The 10,156-nt window shown below is 33.4% G+C and overlaps 1 protein-coding gene across 1 annotated transcript in view; it reads left to right on the top strand.

Annotated features, from left to right (window-relative positions):
* The window catches only part of LOC121410131 (dynein heavy chain 12, axonemal-like), a 54,264-nt gene extending 44,744 nt beyond the window's left edge, over positions 1-9,520 (top strand). The window contains exons 54-67 of the mRNA XM_041602016.1: positions 1,392-1,550; positions 1,868-2,012; positions 2,566-2,790; positions 3,099-3,278; positions 3,746-3,886; positions 4,185-4,322; positions 4,666-4,899; positions 6,075-6,263; positions 6,738-6,841; positions 7,164-7,275; positions 7,963-8,193; positions 8,417-8,508; positions 8,904-8,971; positions 9,229-9,520. Coding sequence (XP_041457950.1) covers positions 1,392-1,550; positions 1,868-2,012; positions 2,566-2,790; positions 3,099-3,278; positions 3,746-3,886; positions 4,185-4,322; positions 4,666-4,899; positions 6,075-6,263; positions 6,738-6,841; positions 7,164-7,275; positions 7,963-8,193; positions 8,417-8,508; positions 8,904-8,971; positions 9,229-9,419 — 2,209 coding nt within the window. The 3' untranslated portion in view covers positions 9,420-9,520. The remainder of the gene's footprint in view (positions 1-1,391; positions 1,551-1,867; positions 2,013-2,565; positions 2,791-3,098; positions 3,279-3,745; positions 3,887-4,184; positions 4,323-4,665; positions 4,900-6,074; positions 6,264-6,737; positions 6,842-7,163; positions 7,276-7,962; positions 8,194-8,416; positions 8,509-8,903; positions 8,972-9,228) is intronic.
* The last annotated feature ends 636 nt before the right edge of the window (positions 9,521-10,156 follow it).

Genomic DNA, 10,156 nt, shown 5'->3' on the forward strand with positions numbered 1-10,156 from the left:
CATCATAACTTTGAAATCTTATGGATCTAGTTCATGAAACTTAGGCATAAAAGCAATTGAGTATCCCTGAACATCCTTTGTGCATTTCAGGTCACATGACATGACCAAGATCAATGGCCATTTAAGGTCAATGAACTTTGGCTGTGTTGGGGGTATTTGTTGAATCGGTATCAGGTCACATGACCAAAGTCATTTAGGGTCAACAAACTTTGATAAGGTTGGGGGTATTTGTGGAATTGTCATCATAACTTTAAAGTTTATGGAACTAGTTCATGAAACTAATTGGACATAGAATAACCATATATCCTTGAATATCCTTTGTTCATTTCAGGTCACATGACCAAGATCAATGGCCATTTAAGGTCAATGAACTTTGGGGTGTTGAGGGTGTTTGTTGAAATGGCATCATAACTTAAGACAGTTTATAGATCTACACATATAGCTCATGAAACATAGACATAAGGATTATCACTTATGTTATGCACACATCTTAGGTCACATGATCATGGTCAAAGGTTATGTTGGGTCAGTGGACATAGTATTTTATTATCATATGAGTGTTTTCTTTTGCAAATAACTATTCAATAGCTGTTTTCAAAGTCTCCACTGTTCTTAAATTGAATCATGTAATGCAGGCAAGACTGCCAGAGGCATTCCAATTGTTTTTTCTTTATGCACTTTATTCAGTAATCCCTTTGAGATGTTATACTTTGGTAGTGGTCAAATGGTCTATCAATGTGATGGTGGCAGTAGAGGTTACTAACGCAGTTTATTTTGTATTGATAAGATACTAAACATATTATTTTATATAATTGTAAGTGTTTGATTAAGTGATGTAATAGTATATATAAGAGAGAGACAGAGAGTGCAAAGATCCTAGTAGGGTTTATTACATTTGAAAGTTTAAAGCTAATTCATGTTGACCAACTAGTTAAACAGACTGCAAGTTATTTTTCATATTTGCTTATATCATTGAATCTCAAAACATGAAATAAATTAACATCAACTTCATTTTCTTACATACGAATTGGTATGAAGCATGATATTCAGTGATCGTCGGCAACTAGGAGTAGTAAATTCAGTATTCTAAGATGGTAGAATAACATTTCAAACATGAAATGATTACATTATGATGGAACATCAACAAAACCAAAAGAATGAGGAAAAGATGAATAATCAACATGTTTATAAACACTCCAATTCCAGAAATATAAATCTTTTATTTCACAATGTCTTTCTGTAAAATTTCCAATACAGCGCAGCAATGAATACGTATTGTGGTTTCCAATTGCTATAAATCATTCTAAAGAAAGTAATTTTTAATGTTTTAAATGTCTGCAAAGTTTTAATAATTGTGAAATTTACTAATTTTATTTTTATTATTATTCTAGAGATAAAAAGGAGATGGATCAAACGGAGTCCATGTTTTTCTTAACTGGAGGAGTAGGTCTGGAAAACAAACTTGAGAACCCAGACCCATCTTGGCTTTCAGATAAAAGTTGGGATGAGCTTTGTAGAATGTGTGACATGCCAGCATTCAAAGGATTTCGGTCAGTATCTAATCATTAACTATTTTTGTCTATTCATCTCTGTCATTTTGAAGTAAATCTTTTTAAATTCTGAAACTAAAAGACATTTGAATCTTCCACCATGTATCAAAACCATGTGATCCAAATTTCTTTAAAAAGTATAACATTTGTTAATTTATGATTTAAAAAAAATTAACGAAAAATGTTGTTTGTGACTATACTCTTATTGCAATGGACGTTTTACTAGTCCAGTGCTATTACTATCAGGGAATTTAGATATTTAACTGGAATTAAGGTGTTTGTTTTTTTTCTCTCATTATGATAAAAAAAACCATCAGGGATAATTTCCAGGACAATGTAGGAGAATGGAAGACCTTCTATGAGAGTAAGGAACCCCATCGTGAGTCACTTCCAGCACCATGGCAAGACAAACTTACAGACTTCCAAAGAGCTATTGTTGTTAGGTGCCTTAGACCAGATAAGGTAATGAATCAGGACTCGTAGGGGATATTGTAGAATTATTTTTTTAGTAGATATCTCTCTAAACAAATTTTACCAGTGTTGCATCTACTTTCATTGACAGAACATCATAAGATTGTTGCATAAACATTTCAATCAAACACAAGTGAAATAACAATGACAACTTAAAATCAAACAAAACTTCAATCCACACTTCTTTTTTTTTTCTTGAAGTATTATTACATATATTTCCATTCTTGTTGATGTTGTTTTGAACTACACATTTAAGTATTTACAAGTTATTACTTGTAAAAATAAGATGTCATATGATCTTTGAATGTTCTTTGTAGTGGAAAGATAAAAGAATATTTTACAATATATTACCATGTGATAGTCAAGAATGAAAAAGAATTTCCTTAAGTTTTTGTATTAGTAATTAGTAGCTTTTAAATGAACTTTCAAGAGGGACAATTACTCAAGAAAATTAGAAGATATTTGGAAGATTTTATTTCTATCGCCTTTTATCTAAAATCAACCTGGAAATTGCTTTTGAATTCATTACTCACATCCATTTCAGGTTCTACCGCTAGTTACAGATTTTGTAATCAGCAAGCTTGGTCAGAAGTTTGTCCAACCACCACCTTTTGACCTTGCTAAGAGTTTTACAGACTCCCATGCCTGTGCTCCTCTCATCTTTGTTCTCTCACCTGGAGCTGATCCAATGGCAGCTCTTCTCAAGTTTGCTGGAGATAAAGGATTCAGTGGAGAGAAATTTAATGCTATCTCACTTGGACAAGGACAGGTAAGAATCTGTTTCAGGTTGTGGTTGCATTGTTTTCTTTGCAATTTAATGTTTAACAGGGTAGAAGTAAAATATTGAAAGGAAATTGTCCTGTTTTAGGCCAGAGGAGGGAAATCTTGTCATATTGAAATTACTTTAACACTAAAATATCATTAAGGATTAGAAACTGCAAGAAAGTGATATATGTTTTAGTCATTTAGTTTTGTTTCAAGAGTCTTTAATGTTTTGCTATGTTGCACAAGCATCCTTGTATCAATGTTATCCTAGAAACTTTGTTCACTGAAATATATATCTTGTGATATTAACAGGGTCCTGTAGCTGCAGCTCTAATTGCTACAGCTATCAAGGAAGGTACATGGGTTGTACTTCAGAATTGTCATCTTGCCGTCTCCTGGATGCCTGCCCTTGAAAAACTTTGTGAGGAATTCAGTCCAGAAAATGTCAACCCTGAATTCAGGCTTTGGCTCACGAGTTATCCATCAGACAAAGTAAGCTATTGTTTCTTGAAGAATTCTTGAAACAGAAAGCGAACATTTCAAGATGTAAATTATATGTGTTATCCAAGAAATTGTATTTATAGGAGCTATATTTTGATAAAATATGTGGTCCTTAAAAGATTCCTCAGTTGATTTTCTCTATATATACCCGTTTAGAGAAGAGTTGTATAAGACTTTCTCAGAATTAATTTTTTTTTAATTCTTCAGCATGGTCATTTTTATTAAAATAATTCTATATAGAAATACAGTAAATTCAATATTTGATAAAACCTCAGAGAACTTCTGGCTGTCTTGTACATATTTGTCAATTTTTTTACAGTAGACCAACAATTTGAATATGGTTATGAATCTTGTATTCCCCTCATTTACCAATATTGTTCCATAATGTCCTTGTTATTAATTCTTTCTGTTATCAATATGAATATTTAAAAGCTTTTCCTCTTATGTTAATGTTATAGTTTCCAGTGACTGTTCTTCAGAATGGTGTTAAGATGACCAATGAACCTCCTACTGGTCTTAGGATGAATCTTTTACAGTCATACATTAGTGATCCTATCAGTGACCCAGAATTCTTTGCATCATGTCCAGGAAAAGAACTGGTAAGTATATACAAAGATTGATGTTAAATCAGTTACAAAATTTTTTTTTTTCTCTCTCTCTTTCTCTCTTTACCCTTTTCAATCAAAGGGACAAAGTGTTTAAGATTAAGCTATGAATTTATGAATTGTCATAGTCATAAAAAAAATAATCGGTTGCAGCGATTTTTCCATAATGGAATTGTCTTGCTATGGACAAATTTAAGAACTTAATTACTTTTGATATATTTACTTCTTAATGTAAAAAGGCATTTGAATTGTGTAATCTGTGTTCATTGTGTTTTATTGTTTGTTTTTGTAGATCTGGGAGAAGCTTCTATTTGGTCTTTGTTTCTTCCATGCTCTGGTTCAAGAAAGAAGAAAGTTTGGTCCACTAGGATGGAATATTGCCTATGGTTTCAACGAGTCTGACCTTCGTATCAGCATCAGGCAATTACAGGTAATCACTAATCAAAGTAAAAACACAAAGAAATCTTTGTTGCATTTTAATAAAAGTAGAACCTCCTTTGACTATGAATGTGAAACATATAAGAATAATTGTTTGTGTGTTATAGTCTTTCTTTTTCTTCTTCTTTCTTTTTGAGGGAGTGGGATGCCAATGATACAATATTGAGACCTTGTTTGTATGACAAATTTAAGATGTTCTTGCAATGATAATTTCTCAACAATGTTAAGCATATTTTACTTCCCACCTTTATGAAATATTTTCCCAATTATTTTATGAATAGACGTAATTAATAGAACCAGCACTATTGATTATTGTTATATCATTATTCCTGTAGATGTTTGTGAATGACTATGAAGAGGTTCAGTATGCTGCTATTTCCTATCTGACTGGAGAGTGTAACTATGGTGGTAGAGTGACTCAAGAATGGGATCGACGCTGTCTTCTCACCATCCTGGCTGATTTCTACACTCCTGATATTATTAGTGATCCTAAGTACAAGTTTTCACCTAGTGGAGACTACCATTCACCTCCTAAGGGAACCTACGAGAGCTACATTGAGTTCATCAAGGTCAGTATACTCACATATCAGTTACTTATTGATGGTCAGCTTTTTACTTGTCATTTATATGGCCAAGCCTTCAGATGGTGCATATTATTTTTATGATAACATTTTCATTCATAGACAAAATTCTATTTGATTCTTTAAAGAGAAAATGTTACATTGATGAAAAAAATTTTTTTTATCAAATTGATGCTCTCTTTTTTATAGACATCAAGTTTTTCCATGACAATTGATGAGTTGCAAAGTTATCTTTTCTCACTTTTTGTCTCACCTGCATAGCAGAATGAGACTATAGGCGCCGCTTTTCCGACGGCGGCGGTGGCGTCAACATCAAATCTTAACCTGAGGTTAAGTTTTTTAAATGACATCATAACTTAGAAAGTATATGGACCTAGTTCATGAAACTTGGCCATAAGGTTAATCAAGTATCACTGAACATCCTATTAGAGTTTCATGTCACATGACCAAGGTCAAAGGTCATTTAGGGTCAATGAACTTAGACCATGTTGGAGGAATCAACATCAAAATCTGAACCTGAGGTTAAGTTTTTGAAATGTCATCATAACTAAAAAAATATATGGACCTAGTTCATGAAACTTGGACATAAGGTTAATCAAGTATCACTGAACATCCTGCATGAGTTTTATGTCACATGACCAAGGTCAAAGGTCATTTAGGGTCAATGAACTTTGGCCGAATTGGGGGTATCTGTTGAATTACCATCATAACTTTGAAAGTTTATGGATCTGATTCATGAAACTTGGACATAATAGTAATAAAGTATCATTGAACATCCTGTGCGCATTTCAGGTCACATGACCAAGGTCAAAGGTCAATGAACTTTGGCCGAATTGGGGGTATCTGTTGAATTACCATCATAACTTTGAAAGTTTATTGGTCTAGTTCATAAAAAGTGGACATTTTATAAGAGTAACCATGTATCACTGAACATCTTGTGTGAGTTAGAGTAGTTTTCAAAGTCAGCACTGCTGCTATATTGAACTGCGTGATGCAGGTGAGACGGCCAGAGGCATTCCACTTGTTTATTAATATATTTATTTTGTAATCGATAATAGTAATTTCCTTCACTAAGAAATTGATATAAAATCAAATATGAAAAATCCATGAACATATATTTGCTTGATGTATCTCACTCTTAAACTTGTTTCTTTGTTCTATAGTCCTTACCAGTCACCCAGGTACCTGAAGTCTTTGGTATGCATGACAATGTAGACATATCCAAATCTCTTCAAGAGACCAGACTTCTCTTTGATAACATCCTTCTCACTATGGGAGGTAAGGGTATGGGAGGAAGCAGTGGCTCAACTGATAACATCTTATCAGACATCGCAAAAGACATTGTCTCCAAGGTCAGTATTTTTACTTTCAAACCAAATCTATGTAGGAATTTACCATCTGTATTATTAAACGTCACCTGATGCAGATAAATAAATTGTCGAGGATGAAAACGTGAATCATGCATGAGTCATCCTTTTATAAGTCAAATGAAATATACCACATTACTTGATTTCTCCAATGTTAACAGATTGTTGGGTTCATACAGATTTGATTAAGGGCAGATTTATCTGTATATAATTTTTATATGTGCAAAGATTAGATACAACTATATTATTTGTATCTATTTAACATACCACATAACTCATATGATTTGCAATAATAAAAGTGCTCATCTTTTTTTTATTTATCTGTGTTTATGATTTATTTTGTTTTGTTTTAAATGTGTATGTTTTAAATAAAGCTATAGTTTCACTTGATTTTTGTAGTAAATACATGAAGATTGTATATTCATCAAAGTTTACTCTCATGTCTTTTTTTTGTCACAGCTTCCATCAAACTTTGATCTGGAGGCAGGCTTGAACAAGTATCCAGTTACCTACAATGAAAGTATGAACACCGTCTTAGTGCAAGAGATGGAAAGATTTAACAAGTAAGCAAATAAAAGAATTGTGACAAAACTAAAAACTTTGTTTTCCATTTGGGAATGCACTTATATGTGATTCAGTCATTGTCTATATTCTTTGGAAGAAGATTCATAAAAGTGTATAAAAGTCATTTTTTCAATGCAGATATTAGATTTTCAGGATTTAACTTGTTTGTGATTACATTTTATCCTTTATTCTGAAAGTTTTGAATTATAATTTCATTTTGTTTTGCTTATCATCATCCTTCAAAATTGTAATTTTACTGTTCCAGCTAATCTCTAAGTATCTATTTACAAAATCTTCATCTATTTCATTTTGATTTTCTAGCTTGCTGATAACAATCCGAAGTAGTCTGCTCAATCTTCAGAAGGCTATAAAAGGATTGGTTGTTATGTCCTCTGATCTAGAGGGTGTGGCTCACAATCTTCTTATTGGCAAAGTAAGAAATATGAACATTTCTAAATTTAAATTAATGATGGTGCATTGTGGTGATTGCAATTTTTTTTTTTTTTTGGGGGGGGGCCTGTTGAATATATGTTAGATATCATATCAAACTTATACTAGTCACTGAAGATGAACACTTTGGACCCATTTTCTGAACTTGGGTTTTGATTGTGGTCGTGGTTTAACTATGAAAGCCAATTTTTTCACAAATCTGTTACAGTAGGGGTTCAATTTGATTCGCAATATGTAAAAAATGAATAATTTTCACCATTAAAGCAAAGGAAACAAACAAAAAATATATAACAAACACGATGTTAAGAAATTTTTGGATTCCCATAATTTTAGCAGACTTAGGGGGTGTTGCAAGAAAATACTGCAATCAGTTGCAAATATTCTGATGCAATTTTACAATTAATAGATCAATTTTATTTACAGCCAATCAGATTACACTCATTCTTGTAAGAAGCACATCAGAAATCAATTTACTGGTACATTCAAATTATAGACATATGATTGATTTAGGGACCAAAAATAGGCTCACATTTGATCGCAAGTTTCTTGCAATGCCCCATGAGACCAGGGCTTAAGTAGAACTAGTGGACTTCAGAATATAAACATTAAGTATATCCAGTGTATTGTGTAATATATGGATGTTATTCTATTTTGATTTCTTGCTGCCCAGGTACCAGAGATGTGGGCCAAACGTTCCTATCCAAGTCTGAAGCCTCTCGGTAGTTATATCAATGATTTCCTAGCCAGGTTGAAGTTCCTGCAGGATTGGTACGATGATGGCAAACCTATGGTCTTCTGGTTGTCTGGATTCTTCTTCACTCAAGCTTTCTTGACAGGAGCAATGCAGAACTATGCTAGGAAGTATACCATACCCATTGACAAGTGTGGCTTCCAGTTTGAGGTGAGTACAGTTGTTTGTTCTTTAGTTTGATCGTGGAGGCCATATGTGGTTCCTTTTTAAACATACAAATCGCTCTGTACATGCGTAATATATTTCCTAATAATTTGTTACATTGAAGCTGAATAATTGCAAACATTGCAGTAAAAGAATGATAAGAGTAAATGATAAGATAAGAGTATCTTCAATGTGATTTTACTCTCTATTACTCTGTTCACACATATAGGTGTTACCATCAGAAACAGCTGATAAAGCCCCTGAAGATGGCGTTTATGTAAATGGACTCTTCTTGGATGGTGCTAGATGGGACAGGAAACGGTAAACATTGATCAGATTTTAAATGCATGATGAACTTTTCTTAATGTGATGCACTTTGATTTATTTCATCAAATACAAGTTCAACATTATAGAGTATACACAATTTAGTTCAATTCAATGGTGTATTGAATCTTGATTTTGTGCTTGAATATACTTATCGATTTATTACTTACACAATCATGTTTGATTCCCTTTTGGGTACACAATCTATAGTCATTAAAAGGTGAAATAAATCATTATTCACTAAGTTCCTGTATGATACTTGTAAATAATTAGAAGATTATTTTCTGAATTTATTTGAAATTGCAATGTAGGGGACAATTAATCTTCTAGACACACAAATGATAGAGGCTGCTTTCTTACAAGTATTCATGTTTTTCTTGTTCTCTTTTCAGAGGAATGCTTGGAGAGTCATTACCTAAGGTTCTGTTTGACTCTGTACCAATCATCTGGATTAAACCAGGTAAGGTCTCTTTTCTCTTCAGTATTTATATGCTGCCTAGAAGTTGTTGGTATAGGTTTCATAGGATCTGAATATTCACATGTCCTTTTTTTTCTAGTCCTGCAAATCAAATTTTGTCTGCAACAGCTTTTTCATTAATCCTAGTAATTCAAATTTTACTTCAGCAAGTTTATATATGTTTGAATTGGAGTTATTTGGTATTGCTTGCATATCTTCAATATTTCCAATCAATGATGATACCCGATTCATTTCTACAGGCATAAAAGCAGAGTTCAAGTCTAAAGGTGACTACATCAGCCCTCTGTACAAGACTAGTGAGAGGAGAGGTACCTTGTCGACCACCGGTCATTCTACCAACTTTGTCCTTGCCATTCATCTTCCTACTGACCGTCCGGTAGAACATTGGATTAAGAGGGGCGTTGCCCTACTTTGTGGGTTGGATGACTGAGTACATCAGAGGTTTTATCGTTCACTTGCTTCTTTAGAGTTATATGCAGGGTGATAAAGATATTATATGCAGACCTGCCAACTCTCCTGGTTTTTAAATTTCAAAATGACCCAAAATCACAATGGCTTGATTTCTGAAATTTCATGTGAGAAAAAAAATGTTGGAAAAATCGCCAAGGACCCATTCATGCCCCAGTCCTTCATACATCTCAAATAGCCTGGTCCTTTGGTTAAGGTGTTAAAATACGAGAGCTTCTGGGGGCACTGCCTTCTTGATCCCCACCTGTGGCTCTGCCCCTGAACCCTACTGGGGGCTTGGTCAGTCTGGACCCTGGTCATTGGTTGTCCAAATTTTGCATTTCTAAATGTTGGCAGGTTTGTTTTATGATTATTAAAAAATAAGTTCAGATTTTCAAATTGTACTTGGCTGTTGGTCCACAGATGGTATTTTGATGGGTCATTGCACAAAAACAAATTATTTTGTTATTTATTGCATTCAAAATTGTAATGTGTCTTAGTAGCAAATCAAAATCAAGATTTCCATGGTACCTATTTACAGCAAATTTATCATAATCTTAAGTTGTATGCATTAGGGTCTTTGTTGTGCTAATTTCTGGCCATATGTTTGTACAATATATTATGTAAATGATGATGTAAGGTTAAACATGTGCCAGCAAGACTAAAACTCCATTGCCAGACAAAGATGTATTTTTGGCGGTGGCTGCGTCAACATCAAAT

Source organism: Lytechinus variegatus, chromosome 3 (genome assembly GCF_018143015.1).
Source record: "Lytechinus variegatus isolate NC3 chromosome 3, Lvar_3.0, whole genome shotgun sequence".
Classification (NCBI taxonomy): domain Eukaryota; kingdom Metazoa; phylum Echinodermata; class Echinoidea; order Temnopleuroida; family Toxopneustidae; genus Lytechinus; species Lytechinus variegatus.